This window comes from Lynx canadensis, chromosome D2, assembly GCF_007474595.2.
Source record: "Lynx canadensis isolate LIC74 chromosome D2, mLynCan4.pri.v2, whole genome shotgun sequence".
Taxonomy (NCBI): domain Eukaryota; kingdom Metazoa; phylum Chordata; class Mammalia; order Carnivora; family Felidae; genus Lynx; species Lynx canadensis.
The window spans coordinates 40715459-40737710 of NC_044313.2; the positions used below are offsets into that span (position 1 = coordinate 40715459).

A 22252-nucleotide genomic window follows, 5' to 3' on the forward strand; every position below is an offset into this window, starting at 1 on the left:
GTTATTGGCCGCTATCTTTGTTGAATTGTAAAGCCCTTTGGTATGAGTTGCAAATATTTTCTCCACTTTGTCAGTTGTCCTTTGACTTTATTTAGAGAATACTATGCCATATATGGCATGAAGATATACATATCTTTTTGCATTGCTCCTGGATTTTTCTATAAAATACCTTCCATACACAGAGGTTATTAAAAAAATTTTTTTAATTTCCCCACATTTTCTTCTAGCACTTTTATGAGTTTCTTTTCCACATTAAAAATGTGTAATTTATCTGGAATTTGGTGTAAAGAATGATGTAGGGATTTGATTTATTTATTTTTCAAGGGACTACCCAAGTGACCTAACACTATGTATTGAAAAAAAATATTTTATTTTATTATTCCAGGGTAATTTCTGGACTTCCTCATGAGTTGCACTGATAGATAGGTGTATTCCTGTGCCAACACCCCAGTTTGTAATTATTACAGCCTTAGATTTTAGTATCACTCAAGTTGGATTACCAATTATTCTTTTTATAATAAATAAGTGAATATTTATTTAATAATATATATAATAAATAAGTGAATATTTGTTATTGAATAAATTTGATGTATAACATTGTGTAAGTTACACATACACATGTACAAGGCTACTTTGATACCTTTATATGTTGTAACATATATAATACATATATGTATATATAATGTATAATATATATATATTATGATTGCCAAGCAGTGATATTTATCACACTACATAACTGTAGTACAATATTATTGTCTACATGTATTATCCTGTGCATTAGATCTCAGTACCTTATTTACTACTTGTTACAAGTTTTTACCCTTAAGTACCATCACTGTTGTCTGACTCCTCTCAGTCCCCTGGTAACTACCATCTTGCTCTCTGTTTTTTACAGGTTTAATTTTTTTAGATTCCACATGTATAAGTAATATCACACAGTCTTGTCTTTCTATGACTTACCTAATTAGCATAATGTGCTCAAGGTCCATCCATGTTGTCACAAATGGGACAATGTCTTCCTTTCTCATGGCTGAATAATATCCCATTGTATATATCTAACACATCTTTATCCATTTATTCGTTGATGGGCATTTGGGTGGTTTCCATAGCTTGGTTTTGTGAATCATGCTGCAATAAAATGAGATTGTATAAGGGGCTTCTGGGTGGCTCATTCGGTTACACATCTGACTCTTGATTTCAGCTCAGGTCTCACATGATCTCATGATCTCACAGTTCGTGAGTTCTAGCTCAAAGTCAGGCTCCACGCTGACAGTGTGGAGCCTGCTTGGGTTTCTGCCTCTCCCTTTCTCTCCGCCCCTCCCTGGCTCTTAAGTGCGCTCACGCTCTCTCTCTCTCTCTCTCTCTCTCTCTCTCAAAATAAATAAATCTTGAAGAAAAAAAAATGGGATTGCATATACCTCATTGAAATCCTGTTTTTGTTTCCTTTGGATGTATACCCAGAAGTGGAATTGCTGGATTACATGGTAGATCTATTTTTAATTTTTTGAGAAACCTCCACATTATTTTCCATAGTGGTTTGATCAATTTACATTCTTCTCAACGGTGTTTAAGGGTTCCCTTTTTACCACATCCTCACCAGCTCCCGTGGTCTTTGTCTTCTTGATGATAGCGATTTTAACAAATATGAGGTGATATCCCATTTGCATTTCCCTGATGGTGAGTGATGTTGAGCATCTTTTCATGTGTCTGTTGACCTTTTTGATGTCTTCTTTGGAGAAATGTCTAATTCCTTCTTTTTCCAATTTTTAAATTGGATTTTGTTTTGTCTTGTTATTGAGTTGATGGAATTCTTTGTACATTTTGGATATTACTTGGATATTTCAACCCCTTATCCATTATATAGTTTGCAAAAAGTTCTCTCATTCTGTAGGTTCTTTTCATTTTGTTAATTGTTTCTTTTGCTCTGTAGGGGCTTTTGAGTTTGATGTAGTCCCATTTGTTAATTTTTTTTCATTGTTGTTTGTGCTTTTAGAGATATTTCCAAAAAATGATTGCCAAGATCAGTATCAATGAGCTTCTTCCAAACATTTTCTTCTAGAACTTTCATGATATCAGACCTTTATGTTTAAGTCTTTGATTCATTTCTAGTTAATTTTTGTGAGTGATATGTGATAGTGGTCCAGTTTCATTATTCTGCATGTGTTTCTACAGTTTTCTCAGCACCATTTGTTGAAGAGACTACCCTTTCACTGTTATGTGTTATTGGCTTTCTTGTCAAAAATAAGTTGACCATATATGCTGGAGTTTTTCAATTGGCTGATGTATCTATCTATATTTGTACCAGTATCATACTGTTTTTTATTACTATGGCTTTGTAGTATAGTTCGAAATCTGGAAGCACAATACCACTGGCTTTGTTCTTTTTCTCAGGACTGCTTTAGCTATTTGTTTTTTGTTTTTGTTTTTTTTTTTTTTTGTGGTTCCACACAAATTTTAGGATTGTTTCTTTTATTTCTGTGAAGAACGTATTTTGATCGGGATTAAGTAGAATCTGTAGATGGCTTTAGATAGTATGGCCATCTTAACAATATTAATTCTTCCAATCCACGAACATGGGATATCTTTCTGTTTGCTTGTGTCTTCTTCCATTTCTTTCAGCAAAGTATTGTAGTCTTTGTTGTATAGATCTTTCACTTCCTTGGTTAAATTTATTCCTAAGTATTTTTTTTTGATGTTATCATGAATGGGTTCATTTTCTTTATTTCTTTTTTGGATGCTTCATCGTTAGTGTAAAGGAATAAAGTTGATTTCTATATGCTGGTTTTGTATCTTGCCATTTTACTGAAATAGTTTTTTTTTTTTACTAATTCTTTGGGATTTGCTCTATATAGGAATCATATCATCAGCAAATAATGACAATTTTACTTCTTTCTTTCTCATTTGAATGCCTTTTATTGCTTTGTCTTGCTTAATTGCTTTAGCTAGGACTTCCAGTATTATATTGAATATTAGTGGTGAGAGTGGGCATCTTGACTTGTTCCTGATCTTAGGAAAAGTGCTTTCAGTTTCTCTTCATTAAGTATAATGTTAGCTGTGGGTTTGTCATATATGGCCTTTATTATGTTGAATATGTTTCTTCTGTATCTAGTCTGTTAATGGTTTTTATCATGAAAGGATATTGTATTTTGATCATTGAGATGATCATGTGATTTTTATCTTTCATTTTATTGATGTGATGAATTACATCTATTGATTTGTGTATGTTGAACCATCTTTGCGTACCAGGGATAAATCCCACTTGGTCATGGTGTATAATCCTTTTAATATGTTCTTGAATTTGACTTTCTAACATTGTCTTGAGAATTTTTACATCTATAGTCATCAGGGATATTGGTTTATAGTTTTCTTTTCTTGTGGTGGCCCTGTATGGTTTCTGTTATCAAAGTGATGATGACTGCACAGAATGAGTTTGTAAGTATTCCCTCCTGCCTGATACTTTGGAAGAGTTTGAAGAGGATTGGTATTAATTATTCTTTACATGTTTGGTAGAATTTTCCAGTACGCTAGCCTTGAAGTTTTTTTGTGTTGGGAGGTTTTTATTATTATTATTACTGATTAGTAATTACTGATTACTATCTGTTTAGCTTTTGTATTTCTCTCTGATTCAGTCTTCTTAGGTTGTGTGTTTCTAGAATGTACACATCTTCTCAGTTATGTAATTTATTGGCATATAATTGTTCATCCTAGTCTCTTACAATTCTGTGTATTTTTGTAGTATCTATTCTAATGTCTTCTCCTTCATTTCTAATTTTTTTGAGACTTCTCTATTTTTTTAATTAATCTAGCTAAAGCTTTGTCAATTTTATCTTTTCAAAGAACTAGCTCTTAGTTTCACTGATCCTTTCTATTATTTTTTCTGGTTTCTATTTCATTTATTTGCACTCTGATCCTTAACTTTTTCCTTCTTTCTGTTAACTTTGGGCTCCATTTGTTTCCTTTTTTTAGTTCCTTGTGGTGTAAAATTAGGTTGTTTGAAATCTTTCTAATTTCTTAATATATTATTATTGTTATAAACTTTCCTCTCAGAACTGATTTTGATACATCCCACAATATTTGATATGTTGTGTTTTCATTTTCATGAGATAATTTTTATTTCCCTTTTGATTTTTTCTTTGATCCAATGGTTGTTTATAAGTGTGCTGTTTAGTTTCCACATATTTTTAGATTTTCTCACTTTCCTTTTGTTGATTTCTAGTTTCATACCATGTGGTCAGAGGAGATAGCTGTTATGATTTCAGTCTTCTTAAATTTGCTAAGATTAGTTTTGCGGCCTGACATATGATCTATCCCAGAGAATGTTCCATGTGCACTTGAGAAATTGTGTATTCTGCTGCTGTTGGGTGAAATGTTCTGTATATGTCTGTTAAGTCCATTTATTCTAAAGTGTGTTTCAATTTAAATTCTTCCTTGTTGATTTTTCTATCTGAATGATCTATCCATTGTTGATAGTGGGGTATTGAAGTCCCCTACAATTATTGTATTGTTGTCTATTTCTCCTTTAAGATCTTTTATTAATTACTTAATTACTTTTATTAGTTAATCAATATATAATATACTTACAAGCTTAAGTAACATTGATTACTTAATATAATTAATATATACTTAATTTCATTGCTTAGATTTTGGGAACATATTTGTTTGTAATCATTATATCTGCTTGATGGATTGACCCCTTTATCATTATGTAATGATCTTTGTCTCTGAATACCCTTTTTAGCTTTAAGTCTATTCTGTCTGATATAAGTATGGCTATACTTAATTTTTTATTTCAGCCGGCTTGGAATATCTTCCATTCTTTCACTTTGAGCCTATATGTGCCTTTAGAGCTGAAATGAGTCTCCTGTAGGCAGCATATAATTGGGTCTTATTTTTTTATCTGTCCAGCCACTTTGTGCCTTTTGATTGGTGAGTTTAATCCATTTACATTTATGGTGATTATTGATATGTACATTTTATCTTTTGCCTTCTGATTATTTTGTCTTTCCCGTGTTTCTGTTTCCTTCTGATTCTGTCTACCTTTGTAAGTAGGTTGTTTTGCATGGACATTGGCACAGCCTCCCCCCTCCCCTTTTTTTGATGTTTTGTGTCTATCCTCTAGATATTTGCTTTGTAGTTACCAAATATGCTTTGTAGTTTACATAAAACATTTCATAGATAAAATAGTTCTTTTTCTGGTGATAGCAATTTATCTTCATTTGCCTATGAAAGTTCCATCCTTGGGCACCTTTTGGGATGAGCACTGGGTGTTGTATGGAAACCAATTTGACAATAAATTTCATATATTGAAAAAAAAATAAAGAAAGAAAGAAAGAAAGAAAGAAAGAAAGAAAGAAAGAAAGATCCATCCTTTTCCTCTGCCTCTTCTATATTTTTGATGTCACAAATTATCTCTTTATACTGTGATTTTGTTATCAAGTTGTTCCCATTATTTTTAATGCTCTTTTCCTTTAAACTTTATGCTATAGTTAAGAGTTTAATATACTATTTTAAAGAAGAGTTACCATATTCTAATTCTGTTTATCCCCTTAATCAGAGTTTTGTGTACTTTCATTTTTTCATTTCAGCTTGAGGATCACCTTTCAACATTTCTTGTAAGGCAGGTCTACTGGTGGTGAACCCTCTCAGCTTTTGTTTATCTGGGAAAGCCTTTATTTCTCCTTGATTTTTGAGGATAACTTTGCCAGATATTCTTAGCTGACAGTTTTTATCTTCCCATATAATATGTCATTCCTCTCTCTCCTGGGATGCAGAGTTTCTGCTGAGAAATCTGCTGATAGCCTAACAGGAGTACTTTTTTAGGTTACTATCATTTTTCCCCCCTTGGCTGCCTTTAAAATTCTTTATTGTTGACTTTTGACAATTTTACTCTAATGTGACTTGGAGAGGGTCTTTTTGCATTGAGCTAGTAAGGTGTCCTATTAGCTTTGTGGACTCGTATACCCAGTTCCTTCTCCAGGACTGGAAAATTCTCAGCTATTATTTCTTTAAATAGGCTCTCTTCCCTTCTCTTCCCTCCTCCTTCTGGGATACCCATAATGTTGGCTTTTCTTTTCTTTTTTTTTTTTTAATTTTTTAAAATGCTTATTTTTGAGAAAGAGTGAGAGCAAGTGGGGGAGGTGCACAGAGAGAGGGGAACAGAAGATCTGAAGTGGGCTCTGTGCTGATAGCAGAGAGCTCGATGCAGGGCTTGAACTCACAAACCGTGAGATCATGACCCAAACCGAAGTCAAATGCTTAACTGAGTGAGCCACCCAAGCACCCTTTATTTTGGCTTTTCTAATGGAGTCAGATCATTCACATAGAATTCCTTCACTATTTAAAAATTTCAGCTCTCTCTCCTCTTCCACCTGAATCATTTCTATATTTCTGTCCTTGAGCTTACTAATTCTCTCTTCCTTTTGATCTGCTCTATTTCCAGTATGTTCTAATGCATCCTTCCTCTCATTTATTCAGTCCTTCAGCTCCAGAATTCCTGTTTGGTTCTGCTTTGGAATTTCAGCCTCTTTGATAAAGCACGCCTTCTGTTTATTAGTTTGATTGCTGAAATCACTGTACTGTCCTTCTGAGTTTTCTTTTGGCTTTTGAACTTCTTTACAAGTATTTTGAATTACCATTTAGATTACAGTATTCCATGTCTTTGGGTTTGGTTGCTGGAAAATTGTCATTTTATTTTTCTGATACCATGTTACTGTGATTTTTTTAAATATTACTGTGATTTTCACCTATTACTATGATTTTTCATGGCGGTTGATGAGAAGTGGCTCTGCCACTGCATTTGAAGTAGCGAACACCCTTTTTCATGTAGGTGAGGTTTTGTTAACATTGATTCCAACAGTTCAACAGGTTGGTAGTTAGGAGCTTTCCTTTTGTTTTCCAGAAGGTGGCGCTATAGCACAAGTTTTTGCCTTCTGTTAAGGAAGCTGACTGGCTGCTAAGGTTGGGAGCACTATGCATTTAGAAAAAACAAAGGTGCTGGCAGTGGGGGAGGCAGTGGGCAGAGCAGGAGTGAGGAGGGAAGGTGTGTACTTAGTGCTTTGGGCTTTGGGTGTACCCACTGCTACGTAGGGGGATCCTGACACAAGGATGGGCTTCTTGCCTTCTGGGACAGACAGCAGGAGACACTTTCCTTCCGTTCCTTTCCCTCCCCCAGTCACTGTGGTCAGTCAGAGAGAGCAACTGCTCCCTCCAGCTATAATGCGAATGGCCAGGCAGACCCTCCTCCCCACGCCCCATCACTGCCTTCACCCTCTACCTCCTGTATCAGTAAGGTGGTGCTGGCTGGTTTCTGGACCAGCCCACACCTTCTCTGTCATCACCGCCAATGCCACTGCTGCCCCCCCACCCTCTCTGCAGTCTCCTCTGCAGTCCAGTCCACCCACCTTTGAGTGCACAGATGGACAGATCTCTCGGGTGTCTTTTGGTATGCTGTGCAGAGGCACTTTTCTTTTCAGTTGTGGATGTCCAATCAGTTGTAAATTGATGGGGAAAGGAAAAGAAAAAGGAATGGTTCATGGTGCTGTGATCCTGACATCACTCCGTAATAAGCCACCAATTATTCTTTATTTTAATAATGTTCCTTAATCATGGCAAGAAAATATACATGGGTGACTCCTTTATTCAAAAGTTGTTTTTCACAAAAAAATTCTTTTTAATTTTATTAAATGCTTTTCCAGCATCTATAGAGATAGTCATATTGGTTTTTTGCATCTGTTGCTATAGTGGATTATACTGGTAGATTTTTCTAATATTGAACCATCTTTGCATTCCTGAAACATGGTTATGTATCTTTTAATCTGCTTCTTCATTCTGAGTCAATCTGATTTAAAATTTACATTAATAAATGAGGTTGTTTTCAAATACATGAAGGGGCATCTTGGTGACTCAGCCAGTTGAGCGTCCAATTCTTGATTTCATCTCAGGTCATGATCCCAGGGTTGTGGGATCAAGCCCCAGGTCAGGCTCCACACTGAGAATGGAGACTTCTTGAGATTCTCTCTCTCTCTCTTTCTCTCTCCCTTTGCCCCTCTCCCCTGATCTCTCTCTCTCTAATGTAAAAAAAAAAATTTTTTTTAAATAAAATACGTGAAGTTTTTCTTCCTCTTTTAATGCTCTGGATAAATTTAATTACATTGGAATTATCTTTTCCTTAAAAGAATTTGTTTTAGAAGGTCTCCTATAAAAATGCCTGGGCCTGGTGTTTTTGAGAAAGAGCTCTTTGACAATATTTCCTTTCTTCCTTTCTTCCTTCCTTTTTCCCTCCCTCCTTATTTCTTTTCTTTTCTTTTCTTTTCTTTACTTTACTTTATTTCTTTTTTTGATGATAATTAATACATTCATATTTTCTGGAGTTTATAATTTATATTTGTTGAAACATTACCTACTTTATCCTGCATTTCATAATTTTGGGCAATGAGTTGAGCAAAGTAGTTTTTTTTTTTAATTCAAAAATTTATTTACATTATATCCCCTTCCTCATTTCCTATTTTATTCACTTGTGCTTTTTACCTTTTTATCTTGATTAATTTATTTTTCAGTTTATTTATTTTATTGGTGCTTTCCAAGCACAGGCTTTTGGGTATTTTTATAATTCTACTGTTTTCCTGCTTTCTTTCTTTTCTTTCTTTGAGGGGAGGAGGGGCAGAGGGAGATGGAGAGAGAGGATCTTAAGCAGGCTCCACACCCAGAACGGAGCCCAGTGTGGGGCTCAATCCCACAAACCTGGGATCATGACCTGAGCTGAAATCAAGAGTCAGACACTTAACTGACTGAGCCACCCAGGCGCCTCTGTTTTTCTGCTTTCTGATTCATAGAGTCTGGTTCTAATTGTATTGGTCTTTCTTTCTTTTTTTTTTTTTTCCATTTATTTTGTTCTTTTCTAACTTCTTCAATTGGATGCTCGACCCATTTAATTCGTAGTATTAGTATAAATATTTAAGACTATGATTTATCTGTGAGTACTTCATTCTTTGGGCTCTGGTAAGTAATATTTTCTTTTTTCATTGTTATCAAGATATTCCAAAACTTTAGTTTTATACAGGTTGAGTCATTCGAGAAAAATGCCCATTCTAATTTTGTTATTAATTTCTAGAATTTTGGGTTTCTGTCGCTATCTTTATCTTTTCCTTTTGATCAGAAACTGTTAGTTACATTATTTTTACTTCTCAGAATTAAAGTTTACTTTGTGACCTAATGTTTAATCGCTTTTTGTTAGTGTTCTATGTTGACTCAAGAATAAATCATAGTGAGGGGCGCCTGGTGGCTCCGTCAGTTGAGAATGAAACTCTTGGTTTCAGCCCAGCTCGTGATCTCACAGTTCATGAGTTGGAGGCCTGTGTTGGGCTCTAAGCTGCCACAGTGATGCCTACTTAGGACCGTCTCTCTGTCCCTCTCTCTCTCTGCCCCTCTCATGCTCTCTCTCTCTCTCTTCTCTCAAAATAAATAAATAAACTTAAAAAGATACATTAAAAAAAGAATAATCGTAGTGGCTCTTTATAGGGCATAGTGTTCTTTATAAGGCAATGAGATCTATATTGTTATGTTATTTAATTTTTATATGTCTTTGGAAAATTTTTGTCCATTTGTTTCCCTTTGGGTCCCCAGAATGCGATGAAAATGCACCCCTGACGAATGAATATGTGATGCGGAACTCCTTGTGGTCAGCTGGAATTGTTTTGTGTTTTGTCTTCCAGCCAAAGATTGCTGAGGAGAACCTGACCTACGCCGAGCTGGAGCTGGTCAAACCCCACCGGGCCGCCAAAGGCCTCCCCACCAGCACCGTCTACGCCCAGATCCTCTTTGAAGAGAACAAGTTGTAATGCTGTGCCCTCTTCCATGGTCCTATTTAATACCTGCCATCCCGGTTATTTATGACACTTTGGAAACAAAGTCCTTATTTTTGTATTTTCACTCGTGCCTTCTGCGTGGCAGAGAGACCCTTCCCAACAGCGCTCCAGGTGCCTTCGAGGAGAGGTGTGAGGCACGAGGTACGAGGCTCCTCTCCACAAAAGATTAGGGGCCACAGACCTTGGACAAACCTCCCAGGACAAGATTTTCTGAGTCTGAGCCCTGAGAAGTGTGGACTCTGATTCTGAGAGTACCCAAGGAGATTTTTCTGCTGAGCCAAACCCCTTCGTGTTTTCTTCTTCTTTCTTTGGGTTTTAATCTTTTAAACATCTTATTTTAATCTTCTGTTCTTCCTGTATTTGTGATATCAAGCTCATAGCATATAGCTAGAAGAAATACCATTATAGGCCAAAGTGTGTGAGATGGCAGATATGTACTAGTTGGTTTTCAGAAGGTCACAGAATGTTCTTAAGGCACCTAGAGCAGAGCAGACTGCTTACTGCAAACGATCACTCAAGGTAGCATCTCTTGTTTTAAACAGATGCACTGACCCTGGTGATTTAAGGGCAGAGAGGCAGATTGTGGGGCTAACAGTCAGCCGTCTGTAAATACCCCAGTGCCATCGCCCCAGCTGTGATCGCCCAAGGCCACAGGGCGAGTAGCACACCCTATTTTAAAGGGCTTCCATAACCCTCATCAGGGTGCACCTATATTGGTATAGAAACTTACATCCTCCCAGCAGTCCTACTCTTCTCCAAAGGAGCAAGGGAGGGACTTAGCCATCCATTGACACACTGGAGGAAGCGGGCCCCTCGGAACTGTGTCGAGGTTACCAGCTCTAATTGAACGTCCACTCATATGTGGGCAAAGTTTTGTGCCTGGTTCCCCTAGTGGAGGAGAGTAAGAAGTGCAAGCCGAGTTGGGAAAATGTGTTTTAAAGACCCTACTCTTGGAACGTGCCTTGTCCAACTCAACTTCATGGGTGATTTCTAATGTGTTTGGGTTGGGGTCAGGCAGGGGTGCATGGTATACACATCTGTGTGGAAGTTTCTCTGCAGGACTGGTACAACACCCAGAAACTCACTGGAGATGGAAACGTTATAGAAGAGAGCCACCCCGTCACACTTCTTGGGTGGGTGTGCTCTGGGCGGTTATTCACTGCGCACTGCAGACATTGTTTGGCTTTGTAACGGATCTTGTATATATGGTAAATTATATATTTTAAACACAACCTTGAGTGTGAGTTGTGCCCTTCTGTATAGCTGTGCGAACTTGGGTCAAGTTTCTTACTCCCTAATTATCTCAGACTCACGTTTATAGTAAGGTGACTTAACCTCTCATAGAATTCTTGTAATGGGATGATGAATACCGCAAGATTCTGGATACTATAAAATTGCTTCACACTACACTGTGTTAACATTCATGTGACAGTATGTATTTTCGAAACGAAAGTTTCTTTACAGTGTAAGGCTCTCGTTACAATAGCTTCAAAAAATAAATGTGTCCATGAACTTAGCTCTACGGTAACACTCCCGAAGACCCATGATACCTTATGAGTACCTCTTGTGGTTTATTGGAAAGGGTCCAAATTGGGAGCAGGTAGATTTTCTAGAAGCAGAAATAGCCTGACTTTACAAAGGGGAAGTCGATCTCTCTGGTCTACACCTGCATCTCATTCCCTTCCCGCCTGCCAGATTTCAAAGATAGTGAATAAACCACGCAGCTTTGGGGGAAGAAATACCACTTGAAAGAATTGTCTGGAACTTTCCAGGGGATCCTTTAGGAGAGGAGACTATATGGTTGGCATACAGTTCATATCATAATTATCATAGGCAGCGTATCCTATTTTATCATGGCGGTGTTCCAACAGAACATGGTTCTATGGTGTTTTGAGGAAGGAGGGTGATTGCTTCATTTGCACAAGGAACCATATGGGCTAGTGGGGCCCGAGGATGCCAGGTGGGGTTGGAGTGTGAAGTGTGTGAAGAGGAGATTGTGGGGAGAGGCAAGAGGGTAGGGGGCCCCTAGGCTACTGCAGAAGTGAACTGAACTCAATCCCATCAAGCCCATCTCCTTAAATTTAGTGAAAGCTGAGGGCCATGACGTGTGGAAAGAAACACATTCTGCTAAGAAGATCTGGCAGCTGCAAGTCAGGGTAACAAGTCGTTGCTCTAGATTCAATTCAGACTTTGGCTCCAGAATCCTGCTCATAGCTGCGCAAACCCACACGACGCTGTATGGCTGGGGGACCAGCTGGACCTCGAGTATAAAAGACCATCACCTCCTACTGAAACCCTTCCCAAAGGAATCCTGGAAGCTACTGTCAACATCCAAGCAGAGCTCATCCCACCATTATGTCCAGAAGCCAAACATCCAAGTTCTGCTCACAACTAGAAGCAATGGGTGATCTGTCCCTGGTGCTTATTTGCAGTGATAAATCTTGATGTTATTGTCATAGTAAACCTTAAAAAAAAATGGGTGAATTATTCCCTATCAAATAAACCACTAACCATGCCTTAACATTTATTTCTAAAAATGAGTAAGGGGAATCATCCCAATAGAAATTAGGAAAAGTGTTCCTAAGTATCTCATCTATTTCATCCCAATAGAAATTAGGAAAAGTTTTTCATCTTGTTTTTACTATCAGGCATCTATTGAAACAACTATATATATATTCAGTTTTTTAAAAAAATTTAATGTTTTTGTTTAGTTTTGAGAGAGAGAGACTGAGCGTGAGCGGGGGAGGGGCAGAGAGAGAGGGAGACACAGAATCCAAGGCAGGCTCTAGGCTCTGAGCTGACAGCAGGGAGCCCAATGCGGAGCTCGAACTCGTGAACCATGAGATCATGACCTGAGCCGAAGTCAGAGGCTTAACTGACTGAACCACCCAGGCGCCCCTATATAAGCAGTTTTCATAAGGGACAATTGATTGTATATTTACATGAAGTCAAAACAAGCAAGAATCCATTGCTCAGTAGACACTCTCAGATTTGGTGGTGAATTTTGACCTAGGCCAGGCATGGCACGGAATCATGGCAGGAAGGAAGGCAGCAAAAAAGGGCATCCCCAAGCCCTGAACTAAAGTAGCTGTGGTGGGGGAAAAAGGTTGGGATTTCTTTGGGATCGCATCTTCATTAAAGCATCATGATCCTGTTAGTTCGCAGGGCAAGTCAGAAAAAGCCAGGCCTCCCCGCTCCTGATATTTCCTGGAGTGAAAATGACATTGGGGCACTTGGTATTTTTTGGTGCATGGTCATCTGGGTTGTCCTGAACATCAGGAAACCCAAAGACTCACTTGTATAAGAACGCTAAACCAGTTGATGCTTTTAGGGACTATCCACACCCTTGTTCATCACTCAGCCTCCGATATGCATGACCGCAACCTAGGCTGGGCCAAGAATGGGGTTCATGCTCCAGGCCACAGAAAAAAAATGGCCCAAAGCGTGCATGAGGCCTGTTCTGGGCTGATCAGAATCCTTGGGGGAAACAAACCATCTTTCTCTTGGGGAGCGAAGCTGGGATGCCACCTATCAGCTATGCCTCCGGCCACGTCTCTGGCAATAGGGAGGCCTTGAAAAATGAAGGAGACTCTGAGAAGCAGGGAAGAAACTGTCTTGGGAGCACAGAATCCAAGCTCCCAGACCCAAAATTCCTCAGGCGTTTCTCTTTCCTTCAGATCTTCCTTTGATTCCATTAACGACCCCATTTTCCTACTATCTAAATCCTAGTTTTGTTCAAGCACATCATGTTGCAATGGAGAGAATTTGGACCTTTACGGTATGTGTCAAAGTTGCTTCCCAGCTCAGGAAGCAAAAGAGTTGCACTGAGTGTCACCACCCAAGGACTCCACCTGCATTATGTCCCATGACGTACTTGTAGCCACGGGCCCCTGCCGTGCTCTGCACTTTCTTACTGAGTGGGGCCTCTCAGGGCCCTGAGGACACCCTTCTCGATGGAAAGGGACTGTCAGGCTTCAGGACTGATATTGGCCTCACGGAAGGACCCTCTGGTTTGGAGGAGAGACACCAGCAGGCTTGGAGTGGTACTAAGCATCACTGGGGACAGCAGGAGAAGGGCACAGGGCAGAGATTCAAATGAGCCCTATCACATGGATGCTGGAGGGCGCCTTTTTGTGTGGCCGTGAAGTTTAGCATGGCTTCCATATATGTTCTATAGGACATGATGTTTTTCAGTATCCGTATATTTCCTGGAGAGGGAGGGAGTTCTCATGTTTAGCCCATTACTAGGTGAGGCAGCCACATGGTGGGGATGTTGACTCTCCATCCCGTCCGGCCCCCACCCCACCCTGGACAGAAGCTATTCACTCACTGGGAGGAACACAAGGAAGAAATTCATGGCTTAGAAGAAGGGCCCGCCTTCAGCGTGGACAGCTTGAGTGTGAGCTACAGAGGAGGTGTCCAGATGGGTAGGATAGACTAGTGCTCCCTAATCTGTAACACATCACCGGATCCTATTAAACTGTGGATTCTGGGTCAGGAAGTCTGGGTGGGGGCCTGGGAGTCTATGTTTCTGACAAGCTTCCAGGGAATGCCCATGCTTCTGAATCTGGACCACAGTTTGAGGGGCATGGATGTAAATTTGGGGGGAATGTGGATCTGGAACCCCTGGAGGGTTGGGGGCTATCCTCAGAGTATAGGTCACAGCTGAGGCCCTGAGCGTGGGCAAAATCCCCAGGGAGAGGTGGCCCCATGCAGAGGGAAGACGCCTGGCATGAGGCCCGAGCGGTGGGGAGCTCTCTGCTGGCAGCTCCAGAAGCAGGTGAGGAGCCTGAAGGGGGCGAGGGAAGAGCAACCAATCAGAGGAATGGCAGGGGCTGGACAAAGCCATGTCTGGGAGTTTCTCGAAGGAGGAAGGGCTCAGCAGTGTGCATTCTGCAGAGGTCAGACAGAATAGAGGTTGAGCCCTCGTTCGTTCAGAATTATTCGTACTTCACATTTTTAAAAATGGTTTGTTTTGCCCAGGAAAACAATTCCCCAAGTGCGCAAGGCTACCCGGCTTTGGCCTGGAGCCACATGTGCTTGCTGAGCGTATTTTCCCCCCAAGCCATCAGCGTCTTTCCGTGGGGTGGCGATTTGGGGAAGACTCAATGCATAGGGTGGGGTGTGGGGGTGGCCACTGCGGTTTTCCGCTCCTTCTGTTGTCATTGATAGAAGACGGCTTGGTGTCTACTTTCTAATAAACCCAGCTCGATTAGCTTCATGCCAATTTAGCGTCTGATTGTCGAGCGTTAATGTACTGGACCCTGTAGTTTTAAAGAGGATTAGAGATGTTTACAGCTTTGGTTAAACGCACCTTGTTCTTCCACATTAAACTTTATTACAAGTGTTCTCCATCAGCAAACAGAGAAAAACTCATTAGGAGCTGGTCTGGGTGGGGGCCGCGTTGCTGCTGACAGTTCCAGCACTCGGTTTTCCTTTATTACAGTTTCCTAGCTGGCAGTTGGATGGGATTGCTCCCTATTTACGAGTACGATTAGGACCTCAGACTCCTAGGTCTGTGGGGGGATCGTAGGGAATCCAGGAACAGCCAGGAATTTTTACGCGGAAGTCTTGTGTTGCTTGTGTGAGGGCCTGATGCCCTCTTCAGTTTTTCTGAAGGAGCCCATGCTCCATGTAAGATAGGATTTTTTTTTTTTAAGAGAGAGAGTGAGCAGAGGAGAGAGAGGGCAGAGTGAGAGAATCTCAAGCAGGCTCCACGCTGAGCAGGGAGCCCGATGTGGGGCTCAATCCCATGACCCTGGGATCGTGACCTGGGCCAAAATCAAGAGTCAGAGGCTTAACCCACTGAGCCACCCGGGCACCCCAAGTTGGGACCTTTAGAGACTCTATGCCAGGGTCCTAGCAGCAAGGTCCCCTAGGAGTGCCATGATGATATCTGTCACTTTACAGCTGGGGGGTAGGACTGGGAAGTAAGGACTGGGAAGGGACCTGATATTTGGTGGCCAAGCCAGGTTGGAACCAAGCTTTTATCTCCAAGCCTGGTGACCACCCCCGGCAAAACCCCAGCCCAAACCCCCCAACTCCACCACCGAGCTCTGGCCCCAGGCAGCCTGCCGTTCCCACCGCCAGTCCCCAGCTTCTCAGGGACCCCAGGTCTGAGTGCCCTGTGACTGCACTGCTCCCAGTCAGTCGGCATTCTTTAAACTGTGTTTTTCCTGCTCATTCTTCCACCTCTTCTGGATTCCACTTTCTGGTTCTCCGGGAGCCCCTTCACTAGGCCTTCCCTCTCTGTTTGGACTTTTCAGCTTCTCTTTCAGTCTCTGAAGCGACATGCATTTCTCAACCTGTGCCGGCCACCCCTCAAGCCCTCTTCTCTTGCTTCTTCCTCCACCTCCCGGAGTCGCCACTCACTGCATGGCCTCCCTCCCCCTCCCCCGGACTCGGCTCTGCTCAAGGCCTTCAGGGATCATTGCTGAGCATGTGTTCTATTGCAGAGAATATCTTATTTTTCTCTGCACCATTTGCCACAGGTGTCCTTGCGCTTTTTGAAACTGCTTCTCTGATGTCTATGACACCGCTCGTCCAGCTGCACCTCTTTGGGTCTTGCATAATCTACATAGTGGCCTTTCCTCCACTCAGCCCTTCCATGATGGCTCCTTACAAGGTTCGGTCCTTAGCTTTTTTCTTTGCATCCACACCGATGTCTCTGACCACTCTCCAGCTGCAGCCTGCGGCCTCCAGAGCTCCAGTTGGACCCTCCTCCTAAGCCCCATGCCTACCCACTAGCCCTTTCCCCCGCAGGGCAGCACCCATGTCTCTTGGAAGCCAATGTCCACTGTTGACCATACCACGAGCATCCCACCCCCCTCAACACCTAGCCGTGCTGCTTAAGAACGTTCACCTTATAACTAAGACTGGAAACGTGCTGTCATTGGAGATGGAGGCCATTAGCAGCAGCAACAGCAGCAGGATTGTTGCTGACTTTTACTGACCAGGGCCAGGCACCATACTGGGCACGTTTTCTGTATTATCTCATTAAACCAATACTATTCCACCCCAATCTGCAGACGAGGAAGCAGAGGTTCAGAGACCCCAGCTAGCTTGCTCAAGAGGACAGAGCCGGTGTCATAGTATCTCCTCACGTTGCCAGCTCCTACCCCTCCTCCCCATCCACGGGGTTCCTGCCTTCCATCAGCTCTGGGCATCTCCCTCCTGGGCCACCACATTCACACCTGACCTTCCTGCCCTCTAACCCATTCTCCAAAATGCTGCCTGAGGGATGCTTCTAGAGGGTGGACTGGCTGAGTCGCCCCCTGCCTAGAATCCTGCTCCCAACCACACTCAGGATGAAGCTCCGCCTCCTAGAACAGTCCAGGCTCCTCGTGACCCAGCCCCGCCTACCTTGCCGGTTTCTTACTGCTGCCTGCCCCCCGCCCTTGCACCATCTGCTCAGCCTAAGTGGGGTGTCAGGGTTGCAAGAGGGGACAGCTCTGGCTGGGGGAGGGCCTGCACCCCTCTGGCTGGGGGAGGGTCTCAGAGTGTGGGGAGCGGAGACCAAGCCTCCGGGCACTGACCAAAGCCCCAGGGGCAGCTGCGCAGCCTCAGCTTCCACAACATCTAAGGCAAGATCCCCAAGACCAGGAAGCCCAGGCTGGGTCACCGTGCCCCCTGAGAGTCACAGACACAGCTGCTGGCTTTGATAGCACAGTGGTGGCTCCGTCAGGATCAAAATACAGGGCTCCTCTTCTTTCCATAACTCCTCTTGCCCCACCCTGTGTGCATTCCTGCCCTGCCCCGCCCCCAGAGGTCAGTAACATCTCAGCCTTGTCAAGGAGGCCCAGATGGGCAGCACCCACTGGAAGGTGATAGCCAATGGCTTCCAGCCGAAATGAGCAAGGTCAGTGTTGCAGTGGGGCGGAATCATCAAATATGGCAAACTTAGCACCCCCAGGGAAATTCCAGAGGTCAACACAGTCCCACAGATGTGTACTGAGCGGCAAGTATTGAGTGCAGGGGCATGTACGAAGAAGCACAGCCAATGAGCAAGTTATGCTTATGGTGGTTACTGTTGGCAAGGTACTTCCTGTGCACTGGGCATGGTTTTCTGGTGCTATGGGCTTCACAGCAGTCCTGAAAGGAGGTGGCCTTACGACCATATTATGGCTGGGAGAAATGAGGTTCAGAGCATCTAAGCAGCTTGCCCAAGGCTGCATCGTAAGTTGCAGAGCTGGATTAAAAGTCAAGGTTGCTTGGGACGCCTGGGGGGCTCCGTCGGTTAAGCATCCGACTCTTGATTTTGGCTTGGGTCCTCATTTCATGGTTCATGAGTTCAGGCCCCGCATCAGGCTCCACACTGAGAGTACGCAGCTCTCTCTGCCTCTCTATCTCTGCTCCTCCCCCACTTGTGCTCTCTTGCTCTCTCTCTCTCTCACTCTCAAAATAAATATTTAAAAAAGAAAGTCAAGGTTGCTCAGTGTTAATTTGGTGCTCTTTCTATTGTGGTCTGGCACAGGAACCAAGAAGGAAATAATCCCAAAGTGCCCCTGGAAACCGGAAGGAGGAAAGGGTCCATCTGAACAGAGCCCTAGTAGAGGGGCATGTGTCTGCCAGGAGGCGGGGCGCAGGAGGCTCCCTTGGTTGTAGATATCCCCCTGCGTGGGGAGCTTCTGGTGGGGAGGTGCATGCCCAGAGAGCAGGGGGCATCGGGCTCCTCGTGGGCCTCACCTGGTGGACTACAGTAGAAAGGACCCAGGGCTGCCAGGAAGTGAGATGGACCACGGGCCTTTCACACGGGATTGCCCACAGTGGGCGAGCTGAGAGGGATGCGGGCACTCCGCTTTTCCTCACAACCAGCAGTGGGGATCAGCTTATGTAATCATGAGGAAACTGAGGCCATGAAGAAATTAGGAGGGAAGCTGCCATAGAAAGATAATTTAGTGTGCCCGAGGGATGGCAGAAAAAGCAAAAAGAGAATACTGCAGAGGAAAGACCTTAAAATCCCTTAAAGTCTGGAATTCTGCCCACTCCCATCTCCAAGGGAGGGAGCTTGGTGGCCTGGTTACTTTTGGCTTTCGTTTGTTCTCTTATTTCGACAGATCTGGAATTTACGCACGTAACTGTCCACCTGCTTATTCCAGATACATGAGTAAAGAGAAGACCTTTGCTAATTTCACAAACTCCTGTTTATGGCCAGCTTGGTCATGAGTGGGAGGAAGGCAATCATGAGGGATGCATTCAGGGTTTGTGACTTCCGGAGTTCACGGACAGGGACACCGTGGGGACACAGTTTCCTTGGCCTCCCCCAGCTCCCCTGGCAGGGCTGCTCCTCCCACTTCCCTGTCCTCTTTGACCAACACTGGACAGCAGCTCAACTGCTCTGGGTCGGCAGCGCCTCCTGGTGGCCACCACTGAGAACTTGCAGACCTCCTTTGCCCCCACCTGCCTTCGCTGGGACCTCTCCACCTGTCTTCACTGGCTGATCCTTCTGCCTCTCCCCTACATTCCCAGGTGTGCTCTTCCTACTCCAGCCTTGACCAAATCCTGCTCTGGCTCTTCTTATCGTGTTCACTCCCTTTCCCGCTCTCCTTATGCCCTTGTTCCTCTTGCAAGGAAAGTGGTTATTTGGGATGCACCATAAGCAGGCTACGAACCAAGCGCGTACGTGCAGCCATTCTCTCCGGCCCAGGGGTCAGATCCCAGACCAGAGCCTACAAACAGAGTTCTGTGTCTGGCATTGTTTCTCTTCACACACACTTCGTTTACTTTTGCTGGTGTCCTGGCTTTTCTCACTCAGTAGCATGAGCACAGGATTTAGTTAGAAGATCTGATCCAAATCCTGGGTCTGCCTTTGCATTGCCATGTGTCTTTGAGAAGCTATTTGAGCTCTCCAGCCTTCAGAGTCCTCACGTGAAAAAAAGGGGCCAATAACATTTATTTATTTAATGTTTATTTATTTTTGAGAGAGAGAGAGAGCAAGAGGGGGAGGGGCAGACAGAGAGGGCGGATAGAGGACGCGAAGGGGGTTCTGCACTGACAGCAGAGAGCTGATGCGGGGCTTAAATTCATGAACCCAACTCACGAACTGTGAGATCATGACACGAGCCTAAGCCAGACACTTAACCCACTGAGCCACTCAGGAGAGCCAGGGCCAATAACGTTTAAAGAGTTACCTTCCAGGGGTGCCTGGGTGGCTCAGTCGGTTCAGTGTCCAACTTCGGCTCAGGTCATGATTTCGCGGGTCAAGGGTTCAAGCCTCATGTCGGGCTCTGTGCTGGCAGCTCAGAGCCTGGAGCCTGCTTCAGAATGTGTGTCTCCCTCTCTCCCTGCCTCTCCCCTCCTCATGCTCTGTCTCTCTCTCTCAAAAGTAAATTAAAAAAAAAAAACATTTAAAAAAATGTTTAAAAAAAATAAAGAGTTACCTTCCAGGGGCGCCTGAGTAGCTCACTCACTTAAGCATCCAACTTCAGCTCAGTTCATCATCTCATGGTTCATGGGTTTGAGCCCCGTATCAGCTCTGTGCTGACAGCTCAGAGCCTGGAACCTGGTTCAGATTCTGTGTCTCCCTCTCGCTCTCTGCCTCTCCCCCACTCGTACTCTGTCTCTCTCAAAAATAAATAAACATTAAGAAAAAAAAGAGTTACCTTCCAGTAAGGAACAAGTCAGCCTCTGGGAGGGGGTGTGGGCTCCCAGCCGGGCTGCAGCCCAGGGAGGAGCCGCCCCACAGGCCGGGGAGGGGAGCGAGTGCAGAGAGTTCTAGCCCCCAGGGCTGGCTGTCCCATCAGCCGGTTCTCACTTTGACTGCAGAGGAAAACATCTGCTGGTATTTCTTTGACCCACAAGAACATGCGGGGCGCCAGGCCTGGGTGCAGAATCACCTCCTTCCTTTCTCCCAGGACCTTCCACGGGGCACCAGCACTCGCCTCCTGCTCCTGGCTATGCTTCCCTAGCACATCTTCTTCCTCCGACTGCTCTCTGTCGGGGACCAGAGCAATGAAATGATGGCTTTTTCTCCCCAGGGCACAGTGAGTCCCACTGAGGGCAGGCCCCTGTCCGCTTTGTCACCACACTGTCCCTGAGGGACACTGTCACAGAGCCTAGTACCCACCTGCTTCTCAATACCTAGAAAGGGGACAAAGGGTGGAAAAGGACAGTGAAGGTGTTTTGAAAACTAAAAACCACAACCCCGCACGGAGGGAATTCTTTTTTCCTACAGATCTCATTCCTCCCTAAGGCATCCAAATCCTGTGCCCCAAACCACATTATCCAGAGTTTCCACAACTCAGCAAAAAGACACTGCTATATTTATCCTGCTGGCAGGCCCCTCTGCCAGTTTCCATCAAAGACCAGCCTGAAATAACATGCTTGTCTGGGGGGTAACGAGGCCACGGTGGCTGACAACATTCTGGCTGTGGTCGGGCCTGGGGAGGTGGGGGGCTTGACGGGAATCCTGGCATGTCTACCACCTCGGGAGGGGACAGCGGTTTCTCTTCTGTGGGACAAGAAGGAGGTGGTGCCTTTTCCCAGGGAAGCACTGGACCGTGACGGACCAGGAGGCTGGCTCGGGGCTGGCCCCACAGCCTGAGAACCATCTGGAGCCACCCCAGTCAGACCGGAGCTGAGGGCTTGGGTCTGGGGGAAAGTCCTTGACTCCCTAGGAGGATAACTGGCTTCGGTATCCAGACGTTATAGGCTAACGTGTAGAGGCTTAGGCAATATTTTATTTCCCCAGGTGACATTCCGACTCTGAAACAAAGTAATGAGAGAAGCTTAGCTTTGTAAGTTGCTTACACTTTACAAAGAGTGTTCTGGATGTGATGAGTTTCCCCCCGCCATTCAACACCTATTCTTCTAGTACTCTCTCTGAGGAAGGGTCAGGGTTGATCTCATTTCCAGCCACTCGAGCCCTTCCCCACTCCTTAACAAAAGCAGGGGGGTCAGCCGCTACCCCCCTGTGCTTTGGCTGGGCTCACGCTCATACCCCAGCGACACTCGCCACCGTCCACCCTGCTGCTTGCGCGGTGCAGGGGGCTCGCTTCTCCTCTGAGAAACTCAGTGTGTCCTTACAGCTCACACACTGACATCGCGCAGCAGAGACAAATAGAACTTTTACCCACCGATGCGCCCAAGGAAGACCAACGTACAATGGATGACTCCGCCTCCTGTCACTTGAGCTTTCCTGAAGGCCACCGTGTGTCATCTGCCCTATCAGTGGCCCCATCAGGATGCGTTTCTTTACTTTTTACTTTTATTTGTTTTATTGTAATAAAATGTACATAACATTAAATCAACCATCTTAACCCTTTTTGTTGTTGTCGTTTTTATTGAAATTCATGTTAATTAACATACAGTGTAGTCTTGGCTTCAGGAGTAGAACCCAGTGATTCATCTGTTACATATGAGTCCTAGTGCTCATCCCAACAAGGGCC

General features: G+C 43.9%; 1 protein-coding gene across 1 annotated transcript in view; it reads left to right on the forward strand.

The window, feature by feature from the left end:
• Positions 1 to 11098, forward strand: part of VSTM4 (V-set and transmembrane domain containing 4) — a 99356-nt gene extending 88258 nt beyond the window's left edge. The window contains exon 8 of the mRNA XM_030335443.1: positions 9714 to 11098. Coding sequence (XP_030191303.1) covers positions 9714 to 9839 — 126 coding nt within the window. The 3' untranslated portion in view covers positions 9840 to 11098. The remainder of the gene's footprint in view (positions 1 to 9713) is intronic.
• Positions 11099 to 22252: the final 11154 nt, after the last annotated feature.